The sequence below is a fragment of the Papio anubis genome, chromosome 8, assembly GCF_008728515.1.
Source record: "Papio anubis isolate 15944 chromosome 8, Panubis1.0, whole genome shotgun sequence".
In the NCBI taxonomy this organism is placed as follows: Eukaryota; Metazoa; Chordata; class Mammalia; order Primates; family Cercopithecidae; genus Papio; species Papio anubis.
In genome coordinates this window covers 15475826-15499500 of record NC_044983.1, presented here as the reverse complement: position 1 = coordinate 15499500, position 23675 = coordinate 15475826, and the positions used below count along the sequence as shown (strand labels likewise).

The following is a 23675-nucleotide window of genomic DNA, read 5'->3' as shown; positions in this document are numbered from 1 at the left end:
GCTAACACTGCTGCTATTATTTCCACCCGCACCCCCCGTGCTATGCCGGCCGCGCCTGGGATGAAACACACACATCGAGCTCACGAGACCGTCCTGGGTCTGGAGTGTCTGTGGCAGCCTTTTCCGCCCCACCCTGAAATCCTATCTATCCTGGGACGCCCTGGAAGGAAGCCTAAGGGCGGTGTGGAGCAGCGTGTACTCCCCATCTCTCTTCCAGGAGGCCACACCCAAAACAAGGCCCTCTTTGTGTCTTGGGGAACAGTAGCCGTATAGTGCTTCGCCGACTGCCCCTCTTAAGAGAGAGCTACCAGCCCTCGCCCCGGCAACCCCAGGCAGAGGCCCGTCGCGGCGGCGGCGCAGGTGGGCGCAGGCGCAGGCGCAGAGGTGCGCTCTCTAGGGCCGCGCGGGATCCCAGGCTCCGCACGCCGCGCGCGAGGCACCTGGGGGCGGAGCCAGGCCCGCGTCCCGCCCACGCCCGGGCGCGAAGCCCCCTCCCCGCGCCCCTCCTGTAGCGCCGCAGACGCGCGCAGGTGCGTCAGGCCGCTCCCGCCCGGGACCCTGCAGACGTGGGCCCGCCATGGAGCACATCCGCACGCCCAAGGTTGGTGGCACCAGCCCGGGTGGAGGAGGCACGGGAGGAGACGGGGGAGGAGGAGGAGGGATGCTGAGCGCGCGGGAGGCCGACTGCTCTGCGGGGCGCCGGCGGAGCCTGGACCGCGGGCTAGGGAGGAGCAGCAGGCAGTGCCTGAGCATCCCGGGGTCTCTGCGAGCCCAGTTGTTCTCTTGCTGCCTCCCAGCCCTAGCCTTAGCTGCTGCTGGGCCTGCCCTCTTGGTTTTGGGGGTGCACAGTGGACACAGGGGTGGACGGGAGGGAACCTCAGTTGTCTGCTAATAACTGGGTGTAGATCATCGCTTCTTTCTCCTGGCACGAGGCTTTCTCTTTTAGCTGTTGGCCGCTCAGAGTAGTTGAAAGGGAAATAAGCCGTTCGGTGACAGGTGCAAGGAAAACGAGCTGAATGCAGATGGGCTCCTGCGCTTGGAGGCTTCTTAAATCTAGGGTGTCAGGCCCACCCGACTCGGCCTTCCCAGTCCCCATCCCCATCCTCAGCGTAGCGGCTGCGAGGGGCCTTACACAGAACGGATGATCAATATTCATTGTAGATTGAATGATGGTGTGTTCTTGCCTTTTCCAGTCTGTGTTGTTCGTTAGAGAAAAGGATGCAGCTTATGGATTCGTCACGCACTGGTGTGTTTTAAACAACACCAGCTTTTGCTAATCAACAAAAGCAAATGGTCCCTGATCACTCCAGTAAATTAACATTGGAAACGTTGACCGCTGTACCAAATCTTCCTACTCAGTTGTACTGACAATCTAATTTAGAACGAAAATGATGATCGACGTTACTGCCTGATAAAAACCCTAAACGAGTGAAAGAATATCTTTAAAAACCCTATTGGCTGTCTGTTGTTACTACCACCACAGCTCCTTGCGTTTTTGCAGGATGAACTTCCATTCAAAATGTAGGCCCCTGACAGGTCAAAGCTAGGTCAGAGTGGCCATAGCTCAGGTGGCTCCAGGGATCCCACACATTTAAGAGGGGTGGAGTCAGTTGCTTTATGTCCAGAAAGAATTCATTCCAAGATTTTGGACTGGTTCCTGAGTACCTTTTTGTAAAAGCAGATTAAAATGATCTCTTGTCATTGGAAGAAGAAATCTTTGAGTTTGCTGGAGAATGTCAGTTCCGACAGTAAATTTAAACTGTATTGATTTTGCACTAGGGGATTAAATTGTCGCTTCACAATCAGGAAATTGTAAACTTAGAAGACAGTGCCGTAAACCACAGGATAGGTGACTCAAAGCTTTCGATACTAAATAATTTATTCCAGACGGATGAATTTAACTCATGGACTCTGCCCTTGCCAAGGGCATTCTTCCTCCTTCCATAATAAAGGGGACCCTTTGTAAAAGTGATATCTGATGTGGATGTCGATAGCAAGAATGATAGGGTGATATGGCAGTGGATGCCACTTTGTTATAGAATATGAATTTGGGGGAGTCAAGGCCATTTCTGTTCTATATACAAAGACACCTGGTACAAAGTCACATGTAAACCTGAGTCTCAAGCAATGTTCTTACTCTTAAAATTGGCATTTATAGATACCCTCTAAGCAGTGCAGTACTCGAAGTCAGAAATCGTTATTTATCTGAAAGTGGGAAGAAATTGGGGGAAAGTGGAAAATTGTCAGAAGTGTTATTGAATTGAGTGGGTCATTCACATTTGGGATAATGCCGGTAAAAAAAATAAGAAATTACAGAGGTTGGATGGATCAGATTCATTTATTCATTTATTTTATTCCACAAGCATTTAGAACCTTTCATGTGCCAGGCTCTGTGTTAAGTGCTGGGAGCATCCAGGAACTCACAGTCTGGAAGGGGAGGCAGTTGTAAATATGTCAGTGTATGATAGAGACATGTGCCAGGTGTGGTGGGTAGAGAGGGAGACTGGATAGAGGATCAGCTTTGCCCTCAAGGTCAAGGGAAGTCTTCTTGGAAGAGCCCTCTTAACCTGGAAGGACTTAAGAAGGACTAGGAGCATTTTCAACAGTGGTCATGTAGTTGTATAAATATATTTTGTAATAAATAATTACAACCCTAAAGAAGCTGAAAAGAATAACAGCGGTCAAAGATAAATGATTCCTTAAGGTTAAATAGCATCCTTCTTTTGTTTTATATTTTTAAGGGCAATATTAATTTTCACAGTCTAAAAGAAAAAGAGAACAAGATTACTTACAGAGCATGCGGAGTTAAATACATAGTTGTTACTGGTCATATCCATCTTTATTATTTGCTTACATCGTACCTGGTGAAACTATACGTAAATTTCCTTCGATTTCATGGTTTCATGTCTTGGGTTTGCCAGGAGTATATACAAAGTTTGATTATCTGGCCCATTGTGGATTTAAAGCAATATTTACCATGTGGGTAGGTAGAGTTTTAAGAGGAAAAGAATTGTATGCGTGTATAATGTACAGTTGCTTTTCTGTTACAATGGAAGTCATTCACCCGCTGTAGACTGTGTAATATCCATGACAGCCTCTGTGATCTGCTTGAGTCTCTGGAGTGCAGTTTAAGGAGACAGATGCACGTGCATAATCTGGAATGCTTTGCACATATTTCTTTCTGGGGGTGCATGTGTGTTTAACTGAAGCCTTTAACAGAGCATATGCTAAGCAGAGTGCCTCTCTTCCAGAATGGTTCCTTTAGAGGGAAAAAAAAGTTCCAAGGACAAGCTGGTTTGCAGTTGGGTTAAACGGGGGACACCAAGTATTACCTGTGCTCATCCCAGTGAACTTCTAGGTTTCTACTTCACTATCTGGCTTTCTTTACCACTCTGAAAACTTGCTGGAAGCTTGAGCATAATTTGGGTTCAAGTACTGCTTAATTAAATGAAAAGACTTCAGGGCTCCTGGAAGTAGCTTGAAGTGTTTGTAGGATTTAGTTTGGTACTAGATTGAGGCAAATGTTTCCAGGACCTGGTAAATGATCTCTACTTTATATGCTTTGGTCTTTCTGGAAGGCGTTTTTCCCACATGTGTAAATTTGAATTATGAAATAGAATACGTGATAACCTCCAAAACAGACCTTGCAAGTGTCTTCTCTTCCTTTCTACGCCTACCCCCTAGTCTGACGCTGACTGATCTCCTGATTTATTTTTTTGCTCTTTTCTAATCCCTTTCTCACAGAGGGGCCTGGATGATGCTTTTATGTCTCAAATTGATCATGCTACTTCCCTTCTAAAATTCCTGAGTGGCTTCCCTTTTTACCCAGGATGTAAGGTGAGAATCCCCAGAATGGCTTGTAATGCTCTGTGTAGACTGAGCCCTTCCTACTTCTCCAGCCTCGTTTTGTGACAGTCTTCTTCTCATCCACAACCCTCTGACCACAGCTTGTCTTCACAGAGTTCTCCAGTGGGACCGATTCTTTCCTGCCTCAGGACTTTTGTACTGCTGTTCCATCTGGAGGGACATTAGTTCTCACTCTTCACCTGGCTAAATACATCATCTTTCTAGTTTCAAATTGTGATTTCTCAGGCTATTGTCCAGCTCCCCATCTAAGTCAGATCTGCCTGTTGTGTTTTATCATAAGACCTTGTGTTTTCCCCTTAGGATCCTCATTACAATTGTTACATTTATTTGAGTTATGTTCATTTAATGTCAACCTCCCCTGCTTGATGGAAGTCCTACGATGGTAGGGATTATATCTTGTTCACCCTTTGTAGCTATAGCACCTAACACAGTGCTTGGGACCAACTAAGCATGCAGTAAATAAATTAATTGAATTAGTGAAGAATGCATAATTAATTCATTACTTTTTGTTTGTTTGTTTTTGAGACGGAGTCTTGCTGTGTTGCCCAGGCTGGAGTGCAGTAGTGTGATTTTGGCTCACTGAAACTTCCACCTCGTGGGTTCAAGTGATTCTCCTGCCTCATCCTCCCGAGTAGCTGGGACTACAGGCACGTGCCACTACACCCAGCTAATTTTTTTTTTTTTTTTTGAGACGGAGTCTCGCTCTGTCGCCCAGGCTGGAGTGCAGTGACGTGATCTGGGCTCACTGCAAGCTCCTCCTCCCGGGTTCACGCCATTCTCCTGCCTCGGCCTCCCGAGTAGCTGGGACTACAGGTGCCTGCCCCCGCACCCGGCTCATTTTTTGTATTTTTAGTAGAGATGGAGTTTCACCGTGGTCTCGATCTCCTGACCTTGTGATCCGCCCGCCTCGGCCTCCCAAAGTGCTGGGATTACAGGCGTGAGCCACCACGCCCGGCCCACCCAGGTAATTTTTATATTGTTAGTAGAGACGGGGATTTCACTATGTTGGCCAGACTGGTCTTGAACTCCTGACCTCAGGTGATCCACTTGCCTCAGCCTCCCAAAGTGTAGGGATTACAGGTGTGAGCCACTAGTGTCCAGCCTCATTACTTTATTTTTATGAATTTGCTTTGTTGATCCAGGCCTCTTGTGCATTGTACAGTTGTATACAATTTTACTTGACAGTATAGTGAATCTTATAATATTACTGTTAAATATTTGTGGATGTCAGTGTATCTGACATGTGAGATATATATGAAACATATTTTGCAATTATATATATTTTAATGAGATAAAATTGAAATGCAAAATTCACAATTTTTATTAAAGTGCACAATTCAGTGGTTTTAGTATATTTACATATTATGCAACCATCACCACCGTCTACTTCTAGAACACTGTCATCACCCCCAAAAGAAATCCATTAGTAGTTAGCCCATTAGTAGTTAAACTGATGATGTCCATCGAATTACCCATTAGTAGTTAGACTTGATGATAATATCTTATACTTATCTGTGTTGAATATTATCTCATTGAATGTAGACTTTTGCTTATCTCTTAGTCTTTTTTGGATGCTGATACACGTCTGCTGTTCCTGTCAGTTTGGTACTGTCCACTATTTAATCAACTTGCTTTCTATTACCTCATTCATTATCTTATCCAAGAGCAGAAGTGAGTTCTTAAGCCACTTGCCCCCATCTCTCAGAATCTTGATACTGATAGCAGATTCACTAGTTCTCTCAGTTTGATGTCATCTAGCAGTTGATAAGTTTGTCCTTCATCATGTCGCCAAAGAGCTCATCCAAGAAAGAAAGGAAGTCTTCTGAAATGATGACAGCGAATCCATGATATTCTTGCTGATGGATGGTTTCCAGTGTTTAGATTCGTACAAAGTTCCATTAAATAACTCATTTTAGAACCCTGCCAGAATTAATGTTGAACTCACTGACTTGCAATTATACAATGCTCTATTCACCGTGGGAAAATAGTGGTCTCATTTTCAAGTTGTGTCTGTGATGGAGGGACATCAGTAGATCCATGAGGTTTGCTTTTTCTTGATCATTCACTGTCAGTATACCATCAGCTCCAAGGGCTATCTCTTCTTTTGTCTTCCTTTAGCAAATAATAATTTTCTGGTTATAAAGGTAATATGGACTGCAGGTGGAAATTAACCGCTGTTAATATTTGGGTACATTTTCTTCTGGTGTTTTTTTTCTTTGCATACACTAAACATTGTTTGCTTAGAAATTTAGGACCACCCATTCAATTTTGCAGTTTGCTTCGTTAAACGTACCATATTGCAGTGTTCAAAACTTACTTGTAGAAGATTATGTGGGGCTTTTTTTTTTAATCCTATGGAAATTTCATCATATTTACCATTTCCCCATTTTAAGGCTATTATAATAATGTCATGATGAACATCTCATTGTTATCTGCATGTGATTTCTTCCCTAGAATAGAACCCTAGATGGAATTACTGTGTCAAATAAGATGAATGGTTTTATAGTAGTTATATATTACCAAATGACTTTCCAAAAATGTTATGTCATTTAACATTTTCAGTAATAGAATATAGACTGTCTTTCTTACTATACCATTGCTTTATTATTTAAGGTTATTTTTCGCTAATTTAAAGGGGAGAATAGCACTTCATTCTTTTAGTGTATTTTTTTTTTTTTACTAGTGAGGTTGAAGCTTTTCCAAAAATATGTTTACTGACCCTTGTGTTACTTTTTGAATTATCTATATTTTCCCCATTTTAATAATGGGTGATTTAGTGTGTATGTATAGTGTATGTATTTCAATAGTTTTATTGAAGTATAATATAATTTATGTAGCATAAAATTTACCTTTCTAAAGTATGCAATTCTGTGATTTTTTTGTATATTCACAGAGTTGTATCACTGTCATCATTATCTAATTTCAGAACATTTTCATTACTCCAAAAAGAAACCCTATCCCTGTTAGCAATCAGTCTCCATTTCTCCCTCTCCCCACCCAAGGTAACCACTAAATATACATTCTGTCTCTATATATGCTTGTTTTTCTGGACATTTTAAATTTAATCATATAATATGTGGCCTTTTGTGACCTCTTATTTTCACTTAATGTTTTTAAGGTTTGTCTAAGTTGTAGCATGTACCAGTACTTCATTTTGTTTGATCTGTTCTGTGGCCAATACTGCATTTTGTTTATACATTTATCAGTTGAGGGAGATTCGTGTAACTGTTTTTTGGCAATTATGAATAATGCTGCTGTGAACTTCGGTGATAAGTTTTTGTGTGGACATATGTTTGTATTTCTCTTGGATAGAATTTCATTTCTCTAAGAACAGAATTGCTGAATCGTATAGCAACTTTGTGCTTATCATTTTAAGGCACTGCCAAATTATTTTCTGAAGTGGCTGCACCATTTTAGAACCCTGAAAATAATGTGTAAGGGTTCCAGTTTTTCCATGTCATCACCAGCTCTTGTCATTGTTTTTTATTTTAGCCATTCAGGTGGGTGTGAAGTGGTATCTCGTCCTGGTTTTGATTTGTGTTTTTCTAATGACTAATGATATTGAGCATGTTTTCATGTGCTTATCAACCATTTTCCTGTCTTTTTTGGAGAACTGCTTATTCAATTCCTTTGTTTCTTCCTTAATTGAGTTTTTTGTCTTAAATTATTGGGTTGCAAAATTATATAATCTGGATACAAATCCTTAGTTATATGACTTGTAAATGTTTCCTCCCATTCTGTGGGTTTTCTTTTCACTGTTTTTATGTTCCTTGAAGCACAAAAAGTTTTTAAGTTTGATCAAGTCCAACTTGTTTTTTCTTTTGTTACTTGTGCTTTTGGTGTCATATCTATGTATATTTTCTAGAAAGCCTTTTTCTGATTATAAAAGTCATACATTACAGGAAATTTAGTTCAAAGGAGCAGAAAGAAAATAACAATTCTGCATAATTTCAAAATCCGGAAAAAAATGCTGTGTATATATTAGTGTTTTTCTTCATATATATAAAGCAGTGCAACTTAAAAGAAAATCATGTCCATTTTCTCTGTGGGGGTGTGTGTGTGTATAGTTTTGGGGAATGAGAGCTTGGTTTTTAGTATGTCAAAATATTTTTCTCATTTTATTAAACCTTCTGAAAAGTAATTTTTTTTGTAACCACATAGTCCACATTGTAATGATGACCATACGTTATTTAGTGTCTGGAGGCAATTCTCCATGGCCTTTTGCAGTTTTGCACTTTTGTTCTGAACTATCTTTTCAAGGATGACTTTAGAGTGAACAGCCTTGAAAGAGAGGAATAGCTTCTCCCTTAGTAGCGGAGGGCAGGTTTATTTGCTGTCCAGGGTAATAAAGATAATGTTATCCTCAGGGACAAAGGATTACTTGCATCCTGTTTATGTGATGGGCATTTCTTAACTCTGAGTCTCTAAGGTTCCTTATCTAGGATGCAGAGCCCTGCTGTGTGCAGCATCCATATGGACTGCTCCATATTGCCCCTTAGACTAGGGAGGAGGACCATGGAGAGGTAATATGAAGATAAAGCTTATCCCTCCTGGTGCACAGAATACTAATGTCCTTTGTCTCTGACCCAGAAGTCTTGTGTCTTCTGCCAGCAATGAAACACTGGGAGGCTACTTGTTACGTTGTAAGCAGGCTAAAATTTCAAACACTTCCTAGTTCTTGACAGTTAATCCCCTAGTATTTGATACTTAATTTATCTCTATAACTGATAGGCCGGATGCCATGACTCACGCCTGTAATCCCAACATTTTGGGAGGCCAAGGCGAGAGGATCGTTTGAGGTCAGAAGTTCAAGGCCAGCCTGGCCAACATGGCGAAACCCTGTCTCTACTAATATACAAACCTGTCTCTACTAATATAAAATACAAAAATTAGCCAGTCATAGTGGCAGGTGCCTGTAATCCTAGCTACTCGAGAGGCTGAGGCAGGAGAATCACTTTAACCTGGGAGGCAGAGGTTGCACTGAGCCGAGATCACGCCGCTACACTGCAGCCTGGGCCAGAGAGCAAGACTCTGTCTCAGAAAGAAACAAAACAAAACTAAAAACCTGATAAACATCAGTGTATTTGAATTGTTGTGTAAATCTCTATTACCTCAGATTAAATTTCTCAGATATATTTTCTGGTTCCATTTCTATATATATTTTAGGAATTTTTGATGCTGTTTGTATGTTTTCCTCTAGGATTGTGTCTGCTAGTATGGCAGAGGAATACCCTTTAAAACATTCTTGAGAATTATAGATGAAGTATGGTTTCTCATCAATTTATGTTTATTTATTTACTGTTGAGATTGAATTTCTTTTTTGCAAGTATTTATAACAAGAGCAATACAACAGTAGCACTGATAATACTGATAAGATCCATAATATCCATAAGATTCATAGTACCTGGATCTTATTAAGACAATAATTTGTTTATCTAATAGGTACCTCAGTTTCACTATGTCCCAAACTGAGCTGATTCCCGATCTCGCCTCACACCCAATTTTCTCCTCTTGTACTCTTTCCAGTCTCGGTGATCCACCCTTCCAGTGCTGGAGCCAGTAACTTTGGAGTTATCCTTCACTCCTCTTTTTCTCTCCTCCCGTATCTATTCTAATAGTAAATCCTCAGCACTCTACTTTCAAAATATATCCAGGTTATCCTACCTCCATTCCTACCACCCTGTTCTGAAGTACTGTCAACTCTTGCCTGGTCCCCTTTCCATTTTTGCCGCTCCTCCACCAGTTTATTTTTGCCAGAGGTACTGTTAAATATAATTTGGAGCTTGGACTTCTTTCGTGAGTCTCCTTACACTGAGAGCATCCAAACTGGAAAGGAAAAAGTCAAATTATCCTTGTTTGCAGATGATAGGATCTTATATTTGGAAAAACCTAAAGACTCCACCAGAAAACTATTGGAACTGACAAAGAATTCTGTCAAGTTGCAAGATACGAAATCAAAATACAAAAAACAGTAGCGTTCATGTGTGCCAACAGTGAACAATGTGAAGAAGAAATCAAGAAAGCAATCCTATTTATAATAGCTACAAATAATATAAAATACCTAGGAAACAATTTAACCTAAGAAGTAAAAGATCTCTAAAAGGCAAACTATAAAACACTGATGAAAGAAATTGAAGAGGACACACAAAAATGGAAAGATATTCCCTGTTCATGGATTGGAAGAATAAATATTGTTAAAATGTCCATACTACCCAAAGCAGTCTACAAATTCAATACAATCCCTATCAAAATGCCAATGCTATTCTTGACAGAAATAGAAAAAAAACCTAAAAGTTATATAGAATAACAAAAGACCCAGAATAGCCAAATGTATTCTGTGAGAAAAGAACAAAACTGGAGGAATCACGTTACCTAGAAGGAAATCAGTATGTCCAAGAGATACCTGCACTCCCATGCCTATGGCAGCATTATTCACAGTAGTCGAGATTTGGAAGTAACTAAGTGGCCATCAACAGATGAATGTATAAAGAAAACATACTACATATATACAGTGGAGCAAGACTCTGTCTCAAAAAAAAAAAAAACAAAAACAAAAAGAAAAAGAAAACTAAATTGTTGTGTAAATCTCTATTACCTCCGATTAAATTTCTCAGGTATATTTTCTGGTTCCATTTCTATATATATTTTAAGATTTTTGATGATGTTTATATGTTTTTTCCTCTAGGATTGTGTGTGCTAGTATAGCAGAGGAATACCCTTTAAAAAATTATTGAGAATTATAGATGACGTGTGGTTTCTCATCAATTTATGTTTATTTGTTTACCTTTGAGATTGAATTTATTTTTTGCAATTATTTATAACAAGAGCAGTACAACAATAGTACTGATAGAAGAAAATCCTGAAATAACACTATAGCTATTGTGATAAGCACCATTCTATAGATTTACATTTATTAAGACGCTTAGACCTCACAATCACCCTAAGAGATGAGTGCTGTTGTTATCCCCATTTCACAGATGAGGAAACCAAAGTTAAATAAGTTAGTGAGCTGTAAGAGGCAGAGTGAGGATTCAAAACCAGGCAGTGTGGCCCCAGAGTGTGTGTTCTTAACAACTCTACCATTTTGCATTTTGATGTTGAGAACAGGAAAGAAAATGCAGTTTAGGTTCCCAGTGGCCTTACAATGCTCTTTCCAGGCCCTCTGGAGTCCTGTTTGCATCCTTGTCTCTAGAGTAATGGGCTGCCTCTATATTATCAAGCGTTACCCTTGGTTTTTCTTGTCGTTGCAATTTGATTTTATCAAAAGAACAAACCTCAGTATTGTTTTGATTTAGATCTGTTTAAAGATGGATTATTATCTAATTGTCAGACTTTTATTGCATGATATTTAACAGCTGTTGAGGAGGTGGTCACTGTAATCAAATATGCTCTTACTCCAAAGACAAGGCTGATAACGTTTGTTGGAATGAAGCCATCCACTTAAAAGTGTAGCTGTGGCAGTATTTTTTTTTTTAAAGTTTTCCAGGTAAGAATAGATTGTCTAAGCCAAGTAATCACAGAAGTTGTGATTAAACATTCCTCCAAAATCACCCACATTTCATGAAATCCTCACTTCTAACAAGTCTAGCAAAAGTTGAAGTCTGGTTGTCTTGCGTGGAGGCTTGGGTGTACAGAACACACGGTGTGTTATAGAACTTAAATCTTACTCATTCATTCATTCATTCAGTGTTATATATAAATGCAGCTAGCTGTCAGTTACCTTTCTAATTCGGGGGATATGGACTGTTTCCATGTATGTGGTATGTGTATGTATGTTACAGAGAAAATACTATGGAGAAAAATATAAAGAGATAAAGTATGTTGGTTGGGGTGAGTTAGGATTGTTATTTTATATGTGATGATAACTTGGCTTTCTTGATAAAATAACTTTTGAGCAAAGACCTAAAAAAGTGTGGGAGCAAACCATCTGCATATCTAAGGAAAGCAAGTTCCAGGCACGGGAAACATCTCATGCAAAGGTGTTGAAAAAAGAGTGTGCCTGGGTATCCAGGGAGTAGTGGTCACGCAGTGAGGTCCAGGAGCAGGGAGTGGGGTAGTTGTGGGAAATGAGATTGGAGAGGGAAAAAGGGCAGATCATGTACAGAATTTCCCTCTGGGTGTGAGGAGACCCACAAAAGAAGTCCAAGTTCCAAATTATGTTTAACAGTATCTCTGGCAAAAATAAACTGGTGGGGGAGCAGCAAAAATGGAAAGGGGACCAGGCAAGAGTTGACAGTATTTCAGAACAGGGTGGTAGGAATGGAGGTGGGATAACCTGGATATATTTTAAAAGTAGAGTACTGAGGATTTACTGTTGGAATAGATATGGGAAGAGAGAAAAAGAAGAGTGAAGGATAACTCTAAAGTTATTGGCTCCAGCACTGGAAGGGTGGATCGCCGAGATTGGAAAGAGTAGAAGAGGAGAAAATTGGGTATGAGGCCAGACAGAATCAGCTCAGTTTGGGACATAGTGAAATTGAGGTACTTATTAGATATACAAATTATTTTCTTAATAAGATCCAGGTACTACGAATCTTACGGATCTTATGGATAAGTTCCTTATCTTAAGGAACTATGGAATGACAATACAAGACATATTTTATAGGATTATTTTTAAAATCATGTATATTTTACAAAGGTCTCAAATTCTTTTGAAAGTAGTCTGATATAAATAAGTCATAATAAATTCAGTCAACCAATAAAATTCTGGAAAATTCTTTAAAAATTTTTTTAAAAACTTTTGTGAGCACGTAGTAGATCTGTATATTTATGGAGTACATGAGATACTTAGATACAGGAATGTATTGTGTAATAATCACATCATGGTAAATGGGGTATCTAGCTCCTCAAACATTTATCCTTTGTGTTACAAACAATCCAGTTATACTCTTTTAGTTACTTTAAAATGCTAAATTATTATTATTTAGTAAATTATTATTCACCCTGTTGTGCTATCAAATACTAGGTCTTACTCATTCTTTCTAACTACTTTCTGTACCTGTTAACATTTGCCACTCTCTGCCCTCACCTGCCCCAAACCCCACTCCCTTCCCCAGCCTCTGGTAACCATCCTTCTACCCTCTGTCTCCATGAGTTCGCTTGTTTTAATTTTTAGCTCCCACTAATAAGTGAGAATATGTGAAGTTTGTCTTTCTTTAGCTGGCTTATTTCACTTAGCATAATGACCTTCACTCCCATCCATGTTATTGCAAATGACAGGATCTCCTCCTTTTTTAACGGCTGAATAGTACTGCATTGTTTATGTGTACTACGTTTTCTTTATACATTCGTCTGTTGATGGCCACTTAGTTTGCTTCCAAATCTTGACTACTGTGAATAATGCTGCCATAAACATGGGAGTGCAGTTATCTCTTGGACATACTGATATATAACCAGCAGTGGGCTTGCTGGATTGTAGCCTAGCTCTAATTTTAGTTTTTTGAGGAACCTCCAAACGGTTCTCCATAGTGATTATACTAATTTACATTCCCACCAACAGTGTATGAGAGTTCCCTTTTCTTCTTATCCTTGCCAGCATTTGTTATTGCCTGTCTTTTGGATAAAAGCCATTTTAACTGGGGTGAGATAGTATCTCCTTGTAGTTTTGATTTGCACTTCTCTAGTGATTCCTGATGTTGAGCACCTTTTCATATACCTGCTTGCCATTTGTATGTCTTCCTCTGAGAAATGTCTATTCAGAAATTTTGTCTATATTTAAATCAGATTATTAGATTTTTTCCTATAGAGTTGTTTGAGCTCCTTATATATTCTGGTTATTAGTCCCTTGTCAGATGGGTAGTTTACAAATATTTTCTCCCATTCTGTGGGTTGTCTTTTTGCTTTGTTGGTTGTTTCCTTTGCTGTGAAGAAGCTTTTTAACTTGGTAGGGCAAGAGATATGGGTCTAGTTTCATTCTTCTGCATATGGATATCCAGTTTTCCCAGCACCATTTATTGAAGAGACTGTCTTTTTCCCAGTATATGTCATTGGCACCATTTTCAAAAACAAATCCACTGTAGATGTGTGGATTTGTTTCTGGTTTCTTATTCCGTTCCAGTGATCTACATGTCTGTTTTTATGCCAATACCATACTGTTTTGGTTACTGTAGCTCTGTAGTATAATTTGAAGTCAGGTAATGTAATTCCTCCAGTTTTGTTCTTTTCTCACAGAATACATTTGGTTATTCTGGGTCTTTTGTTATTCTATATAACTTGTAGGATTTTTTTCTATTTCTGTCAATAATGGCATTGGCATTTTGATAGGGATTGTATTGAATCTGTAGATTGCTTTGGATTGTGTGGACATTTTAACAATATTCTTCCAATCCATGAACAGGGAATATCTTTCCATTTTTTGTGTGTCCTCTTCAATTTCTTTCATCAGTGTTTTATAGTTTGCCTTTTAGAGATCTTTTACTTCTTAGGTTAAATTGTTTCCTACAAATTTTATATTATTTGTAGCTATTATAAATAGGATTGCTTTCTTGATTTCTTTTTCACATTGTTCACTGTTGGCATACGTGAACGCTACTGTTTTTTGTATTTTGATTTCGTATCTTGCAACTTGACAGAATTCTTTGTCAGTTCCAATAGTTTTTTGGTGGAGTCTTTATGTTTTTCCAAATATAAGATAATATCATCTGCAAACAAGGATAATTTGACTTTTTCTTTTCCAGTTTGAATGCTCTTTATTTTTTTTTCTGTTGTCTGATTGCTCTAGCTAGGACTTATAGTACTATGTTGAATAATAGTAGTGACAATGGGCATGCTTGCTGTGTTCCAGATCTTAGACAAAAGGCTTTCAGTTTTTCCCCATTCAATATGATAGTAGCTTTGAGTCTGTTGTATATGTGTTTTATTATGTTGAGGTATGTTCCTTCCATCCTCAATCCTTGGAAGTTATCATGAGGCTTGCAAATACTATCATCCATTATTTTAAATTGATGACACACTAGCACTGACTGCTTGAGCAAACAGATGTGCAAAAAGAAAACTAATAAAAACTCTACACTTTCACTTCATACTCCCCTCTTTTTAACTTTTTGTTGAATCTCTTGATGTCTTATTGTACTATGTCTTGAAAAGTTGTAGTTACCATTTTTGATTGGTTCATCATTTAATCTTTCTACTTAAGAGTAGTTCACATACCATAGTTCTTTAGGTTGGGACGTTCTTTGTTGTTATCCCTTTGAATACACTTTATATTCCCATTTCTTTCTCTGCCTCCTCTGAGACCAATAACTCTTAGATTTACTCTTTTGAGGCTTTCTAGATCTTGTAGGCATGCTTCATTGTTTTTTACCCTTTTTTCTTTTATCCCCTCTGACTGTGTATTTTCAAATAGCTTGTCTTCAAGCCCACTAATTTTTTTTTTTTTGAGATGGAGTCTCGCTCTGTCGCCTAGGCTGGAGTGCAGTGGCCGGATCTCAGCTCACTGCAAGCTCCGCCTCCCGGGTTTACGCCATTCTCCTGCCTCAGCCTCCCGAGTAGGTGGGACTACAGGCGCCCGCCACCTCGCCCGGCTAGTTTTTTGTATTTTTTTTAGTAGAGACGGGGTTTCACCGTGTTAGCCAGGATGGTCTCGATCTCCTGACCTCGTGATCCGCCCATCTCGGCCTCCCAAAGTGCTGGGATTACAGGCTTGAGCCACTGCGCCCGGCCGTTAATTTTTTTCTTCTACTTGATCCATTCTGATATTAAGAGTTCTGATGCATTCTTCAATATAGCAATTGCATTTTTCAACTCCAGAATTTCTGCTTGATGCTTTTTAATTATTTCAATCTATTTGTTAAATTCATCTGGTAGAATTTTGAATCCCTTCCCTGTTAATTTGAATTTCTTTGAGTTTCCTCAACACTGCAATTTTGAATTCTCTGTCTGAAAGGTCACATACGTCTGTTTCTCCAGGATTGTTTCCTGGTGCCTTAGTTCATTTGGTGAGGTCATGTTTTCCTGGATGGTCTTGATGCTTGTGGATGTTTGCTGGTATCTGGGCAGTGAAGAGTTAGGTATCTATTGTAGTCTTTACAGTCTGGGCTTGTTTGTTGTCATATTTATTGGAACTTTCCAGGTATTCAAAGGGACTTGGTACCAAAGCCCAATAATGCTGTGGTTTTTGCAGACTCACAGAGGTACTGCTTTGGTGGTTTTAGATAAGATCCTGAAGAATTATCTGGATTATCAGAGAGAGAGAGAGTCTTTTTCTCTTCCTTTATTTTTTCCCAAACAGATGGAGTCTCTCTGTGCTGAACTATCTGGAGCTGGGAATGGGGTGACACAAGTACCCCTGTGGCCACCACCACTGGGACTGCGCTGGGTTAGACTTGAAGCCAGCACAGCACTGAGTCTTGCCCAGGACCCACTGTAACCACTACCTGGCTACTTCCAACGTTCAGTTAAGGCCCGAGGGCTCCACCATTAGTAGGTGGGGAAGCCAGTTAGGCGTGTGTCCTTCCCTTCAGGGTGATGAGTTCCCTCAAGCCCTGGGCAGGTCCAGAGATGTTGTCTGGGAGCCAAGGATTGGAGTCAGAAACCTTAAAAACCTCCCTCATGTTATATTGTACTGCAGGAAAGTTGGCCTTCAAAACCCAAGATGAAGTCTTTCCTGCTCTTCCCTCTCCTTTCTGCAGGCAGAGGAGCCTCTTGCAGTAGCCACCACCACCATTGGTCCGTGGAGTTTCTGCTGGCCACCACCAATGTTCACTTAAAGCCCAAGGGCTCTTCAGTCAGCTTGTGGTGAATGCTGCCAGGCTTGAAACCCACCTTTCAGGGCAGTGTGCCCCCTCAGCCCAGGGCAGGTTCAGAAAGGATGTCAAGAGCCTTGGCCTGGAATCAGAAAACCCAAGGGACCACATGGTGCTGTATCCCGCTATGGCTGAGCTGGTACCTAAGGTGTAAGACAAAGTCTCCTTTACTTTTCCCTCTGTTTTTTTCAAGCACAAGGAGTCTCTCACCATAGCCCCCACAGCTGCAAATATATGCTGGGCTCACCTGAAGCCAGCACACCTCAGTCTCACCCAAGGCCCACTGCGAACTACCTGGGTATCACTGCTCATTATTCAGGGCCCAAGAGCTCTTTTGTCAGCAGATGATGAATCCTGCTAGGACTGAGTTCTTCTCTTCCATTGAGCAGGTTTCATTCTGTCCCAAGGTGTGTCTAGAAATCTGGGGGCTAAGGCCTGGAATGGGGGCCTCACAACTAACTCTGCCTCGTGCCTGATCCTTTTGTAGCTGAGTTGTTATCCAAGATGCAAAACCATCCTTTTTACTCTTTGCTCTCTTCTCCTCAAGCAGAAGGAAGGAGTCACTTCCAGGAGTCACTTCCACGAGGCACTGCCTGGGGTTGTGAGAGGGGTGGCGCAAGCATTCCCTTAGCCACCCCAGCTTGTGTCTCCCTAGGCTACACGCTACCCCAATCCACTGACTCTAAAACCAGCCCAGCACTAGGACTTGCCTAGGAGTTGCAGTCCTTGTGTCCTGGATTGCCTTTCAAATTTACTGAGGACCTGGGAGCACTTTAGCCTGCAGTAGTGAGGCTTGCCAGAATTCAAGTTCTAACCACTGGGACAGGCGATTTCCCTGTAACTAAGGCTGGTCCACATGCTCACTGAGCCCAACACAGCTTTGCTCTGCTACGATAGGGTGGCACTGAATTGAATGCCAAATCCCCAAGTAACTGTGCTCTCCTCCCAGCAAGTGCACAGATTCTTTTTCCACATAGGAGAAACAATCTGTGGACTTGGTCACTGCCAGGGGATGGGGGACAGGTTGCCTTGGTAATTCTTTCTTACCCTCGTCAGTGCCTCTTTCAGCAATACGAAGTTAAAACCAGGTACTTTAATAGCTCACCTGATTTTTGGTTCATATGACAGTGCTTTTTTTTGTGTGTGTGTAGTTGTTAAAACTTGGTGTTCCTGCGAGCAGGATGATCTGTGGAGGCTTCTATTTGACCATCTCTCCTTCCATCCCCATAGTTTCTCTGGAATTTTTTTTTATGGTATGATCAGCCATATCTCCTGATGGATATTATTATGTTATTTAACATTGAATATTTTATTCTATATCATGTACATAAATATACTTATTTCCAGTAGTTTAATCTTTGGTCTTTGTCATCTTCCCCTATCATCCATTAAGATTGAAGTCATAGAGTCTAAATACATTTCCCAGTATGAGAAGAGTGTTGTATTTAAGAGTATACTGGATGGCTCCTTTGTAATGTGAAAGATTCTGCTTTGCTTTTTCTGGTTTCTATGTTTAGGTGTTTGCATCTGTTTAAAAAAGCAAACAAATATATATTTGTATACTTATATACAGCACCACAACCAACCCAGTTTGAACAATGTGCAAAGGACTTGAATAGACATTTCTCCAAAGAAAATATGCAAATGGCCAATAAGTACATCAACAGATGAATAAACAGAATGTGATATGTACATGCAATGGAATATTATTCAGCCATGAAAAGGAATGAAATTGTGATACATGCTACAATATGGGTGAACCTTGAAGACATTATGCTAAGTGAAATAAGCCAGACAAAAAAAGGACAGATAATATATGATTCTACTTATATGAGGTATATAGAATTCTTAGAAATAAAAAGTAAAATAAAAGTTATGAGGAACTGAGAGTAGGGGAAAATAAGGGTTTTTGCTTAATAGTTACAGAGTTTTTGTTTCAGGGATTGAGAAAGTTTTGGAAATTGATAGTGGTGATGGTTACACAACAGTGAATGTACTTCATGCCACCGAATTATGAAGGGGTGGCCTGCCCCTCCACACCTGTGGGCGTTTCTCGTTAGGTGGAACGAGAGACTTGAGAAAAGAAATGAGACACAGAGACAAAGTATAGAGAAAGAAAAAGTGGGCCCAGGGGACCAGCGCTCAGCATACAGAGGACCCACACCAGTGCCGGTCTCTGAGTTCCCTTAGTATTTATTGATAATTATCTTTACCATCTTAAAGAAAAGGAAGTGGCAGGATAATAGGATCATTATAGGGAGAAAGTCAGCAGTAAGACATATGAATAAAGTTCTCTGTGACATGAATAAGTTTAAGGAAAAGTGCTGTGCCTTGATATGCATATGTAAACATCCCCATAAACCTTTTTAGTGCATAAAGAGCAACATTGCGCTAGCAAGTCCCCCCTTTTAACAGCAAGCTGCCTTCAGGCACTTGTTTAACAAAGCACACCCTGCACAGCCCAAAATCCTTTAAACTTTGAGTCACCATAGCACATGTCTCTTGCAAGGACAAGGTTGGAGGTAGGGTCACAGATTAACAGCATCTCAAATACAGAACAAAATGGAGTCTCTTATGTCTACTTCTTTCTATATAGACACAGTAATAGTCTGATCTTTCTTTCTTTTCCCCACAGAATTATACACTCAAAATGGTTTAAAGGATATCTTTTATGTGTATTTTGTGACATTAAAAAAATACATTTCCTGGCACATAACCAGTGCTCAGTAAATACTTATTAACTGAATAAATTTGTCGAATGAACTAATACTTAATTTGGCAAATGTATATCAACTATTGGCCTGATAGTGGGTGGCATTGTGGGTCTGAAGTCAGATACTCAGTTAAAATTCTTACTCTGCCACATATGTGTATTTTTGATTTTGACATAATTAAAACACTAACATATTTACATATTATAAAATTCATCATTTAAAAGTATATAGTTAAGTAGTTTTTGATATATTCACAACATTATGTAACCGTCACTACTATCTATGTAATTTCTGAACATTTTCATCACCCCAAAAAAGAAATCTGGTATTTACTAGCAGTCATCCCTCCTTTCTCTCTCCCTACACCGTGGACAATCTCTAGAGATTTGCCCATATATAAATGGAATCTTACAATTTATGGTCCATTGTGACTGGTTTCTTTCAGTTAAGCATAACTTAAGGTTTTCAGGGTTCATCCATGTTGTAGCATATATCAGTAGTTCATTACTTTTTATTGCTGAATAATATTCCATTGCATGGATATACCCCCCATTTGTTTATGCATTCATCAGTTGATGGATATTCGAGTTGTTTCTACTTTTTATTAGGAATAGTGCTGCTATGAACATTTATGTATAAGTTTTTTTGTGTGTGAAAATATGTGTTCAGTTCTCTTGGGTATATACTCAGGAAATTGTTATATCATATATGAATATATGCTTAACTTTTTGAGAGGCTAACAGTTTTTCCAAAGAGACTGTACCATTTTATATTCCCAACAGTGTTGTGTGAGGGTTCCAGTGTCTCCATATCCTCACCAACACTTGTTATTATCTCTTTTGATTATAGCTATCCTAATGGGTGTGAAGCGGTATCTCATGGTAGTTTGAGTTGTATGTCCCTGGTGGCTAATTATGTTGAGCATCTTTTTACGTGCTTATTAGCTATTCGTATGTCTTCTTTGGAGAAATGTCTATTAAGATCCTTTGTTCATTTTTATTTCATTATCTTCAACTTTCGTGTCAAGTTCCGGGTTACATGTGCAAAATGTGCAGGTTTGTTACATTAATAAACATGTGTCAGAGTGGTTTGTTGTAAAGATCATCTCATCATCTAGGTATGAAGTCCAGCATCCATTAGCTTTTATTCCTGATAGTCTCCCTCCCCTTACCACCCCCTGACAGGCCCCAGTGTGTGGTGTTTCCAATGATGTGTCCACGTGTTCTAATTGTTCAGCTTCCACTTATAAGTGAGGACATGGAATGTTTGGTTTTCTGTTCCTGCATTAGTTTGCTGAGGATGACAGCTTCTAGCTCCTGTTCGTTTTTTAAATTGGGTTATCTATCTTTTTAATGTTGAGTTGTAAATGCTCTTTATACATTTTGGGTACTAAATAATTAGATATATGGCTTGCAAATGTTTTCTTTCATTCTGTAGGGTGTCTTTCTCATTGTTATCTTTGAAATACAGGTTTTTAATCCTAATGAACTACAATTTATCTATTTTTCTTTGGTTGCTCATACTTTAGGTGTCATGTCTAAGAAATTACCTAATCCAAGGTCACAAAGATTTACACTGTTTAGGTCTTTGATCTGTGTTGAGTTAATTTTTGTATATGGTGTGAGATAGAGGTCCAGATGCATTCTTTTGCATGTGGAATTCCAGTTGTCGCAGCAGCATTTTTTGAAAATAATTTTCCTGTTCCATTTAATTGTCTTCGTACCTTTGTTGAAAATTGATTCTCTGTAGATGCATGGATTTATTTCTGGACTCTCAGTTCTATTCCTTTAATATCTATGTCTATCCTTAGGCAATACCACATAATCTTGATTATTATAGCTAGGTATATGATCTTGAAAGCTTTGGTTTTCTCATGTATAGTTTGTTAGAGACTAAACAGAATACATTTAAAGCACTAAATAAAATGGCACATAGTACATTTTAGCTGTTTTTAAGTTATTTTTTATAATCATCATCATTGCAAAAGGATGTGGCCACAAGTTTGTATGCTGAAAGAACTTCCATGAAATTTGAGAATAAAAAGAATTTTCTAAATCCAAACATTTCATTTGACCTACTCATTCACCGCCCGCTGCACAATGAGTTTGAATATTTTTTCCTCTGGAGGTACTCTGCAAAGAATGCCTCCCTGTAACCCAACTCTAGTTCACACCCAGACTTTGGAGCACATTGTTCTTTAATAAAAACGTTGATCTCATCAACCACATGGATTTTAGGAAAGGTGTCAGGTTTCACTCAGGAAGCCTCTGCAGTGGCCTATGAGACAAAGCCTCAGTGACATCGCCCTAGATTCCCGAAGGAGGGTTTTTTTGGAATGGAAGTATGGAGAAGAAACTGGGAAACACACTTTGACTTTTTAGTGGAGGAAAGTAAGAGGGTAACATTTGTGCTGCCATGAAAGCTTTAAAAAGGGATGCAATTAAGGCACTATTCACCTTGAAACATTTATAGGCTTGTAAGGAATGATAAAGACATGCAACCGTAACCTCCTAGGTAAGTCTACTTGAGCCATTATTTATTTATTAGTAAATTTCGACATTTCCCTGTTGAACTCACGTTATTAACTGATTAGGTTTGGTTATCACTTCTGTCTTACGTCTGGAGGCAAAACAGCATTTGGAGTGCTTGTTTTCACAGATGTACATATATTTTCTCATCCTTATTTAAAGCTTATTTTTATTGCTCTTTTTTTCCATTCTGAACAGGACAAACTGTGAAGTATGCTTGAAATTAAACCTCTTGACCAGACACCCAAGATTCCGTGACTTTGTCCGTGTGATGGTTCAGTTTTATATTCTCATACTGCACTCAGAGGGAGTCCAAGAAGCTCATTTTGTACCATATTTCTTAGGCCAGGAAAAGTCTAAACTATTTTTCGTAATGCCCTTTCCCCTGGTGGACAGCTAGTTGAAGCCTCTGGGAGTAAAAGTACTTCCCAGGACATAAACCCAACCCTTCCTCCCACAACCATTTAAAATGGTTTAAAAATAACCCCCACTTAATGTTTTGTGGCAGGCTATGACAACTTTATAAAAATTGTATGTTTACTTTTCTCCACTTTTTCATTTATTAAAACACTGCTTATCATAGATTCCCAGAGAAATAAATTTATTGCCAAGCTGTGAAAGTAAATTTTATTCCTCATGTAGCAAAGCACACATTATTTAGAACATTCAAGGTACAGTTGAACTGTGCAAGTTGCAGTGAACCATTCACCCAGTTTGAGTAGTGGTAGTTTAAGGAAGGGATTCTGCCTTTTAAGCTAAACAGGTAAATTTAAAGACACTATTGATGTGTATATTCATTCACTTGTACATTCAGCAAGTATTCCTTGAGTGCTTTCTCTATGCCAGATACTGTTTTAGGCCCTGGAGATCCAATGGTGAATAAGACAGACAGGGGCCCTAGTTTCATGGAACTTACAGTGTAGTAAAGAATTAAACAAAAATAATATTGCAGTTCTTTAAAACAATATACATGTCATAACTGTAAGCCAAGATTTTGGAAAGTCTCCCATTTTTAGAAGATTTTCCCCAGATCCTGCCACCCTCCCCCTATAAACCTTCCAGTTGCTCCCACCCTACTTGGAGTGAAAGTCAAAGTCGTAACATTGTCCCAGAAGGCCCTACAAAGTTTATCCATCTAGTGGGCACCTCATTTCCTACTCCTTTCCCCTCACAGATGCTGATCCAGAAGTCCACACCTCCTTGTAGACCCTTGACCATATCCACCTGTTCCTGCCCAGGGTCTTGTCATTTGTTGTTCCCTCTGCCTGGGATGCTCTCCCCAGATATCCCCATGGCCGGCTCTCTCGCTCACTCTGGTCCCTACTGAAGTATCTAATTATGTTATTAGAGAAGACTTCCCTGGGCATGTGGTATGGAGCACCTGATATTGCTCCATTTCCCCACCCAAATCCCATCTTGGATGTAATCTGAATTGTAATCCTCACATGTTGGGAGAGGGACCTCATGGGAGGTGATTGGGTCATAGGGATGGTTTCCCTTTTTCTCCTAAGTGATAGTGAGTTCTCGTAAGAGAAGACTTCCCTGGGCACCTGATATGGTCTGGCTCCATGTCCCCACCCAAATCCCATCGTGGATTGTAATCTGAATTGTAATTCTCACATGTTGGGGGAGGGACTTCATGGGAGGTGATTGGATCATAGGGGTGGTTTCCCCTTACTTTTCTCGTAAGTGATAGTGAGTTCTCGTAAGAGCTGATGATTTTATAAGGGGCTCTTCCCTTTCCTTCTGTACTTCTCTCTGTTGCTGCCTTGTGAAGAAGGATGTGTTTGCTTCCTCACCTGCCATGATTATAAGTTTCCTGA

At 39.7% G+C, this 23675-nt stretch overlaps 1 protein-coding gene across 2 annotated transcripts in view; it reads left to right on the top strand.

Annotated features, from left to right (window-relative positions):
- The first annotated feature begins 340 nt into the window (after nucleotides 1-340).
- The window catches only part of MTMR7 (myotubularin related protein 7), a 114658-nt gene continuing 91323 nt past the window's right edge, over nucleotides 341-23675 (top strand). For both annotated transcript variants that reach the window (XM_021942024.2, XM_021942023.2), the window contains exon 1: nucleotides 341-601. In XM_021942024.2, the coding sequence (XP_021797716.1) occupies nucleotides 578-601 (24 nt within the window). In that variant the 5' untranslated portion in view covers nucleotides 341-577. The remainder of the gene's footprint in view (nucleotides 602-23675) is intronic.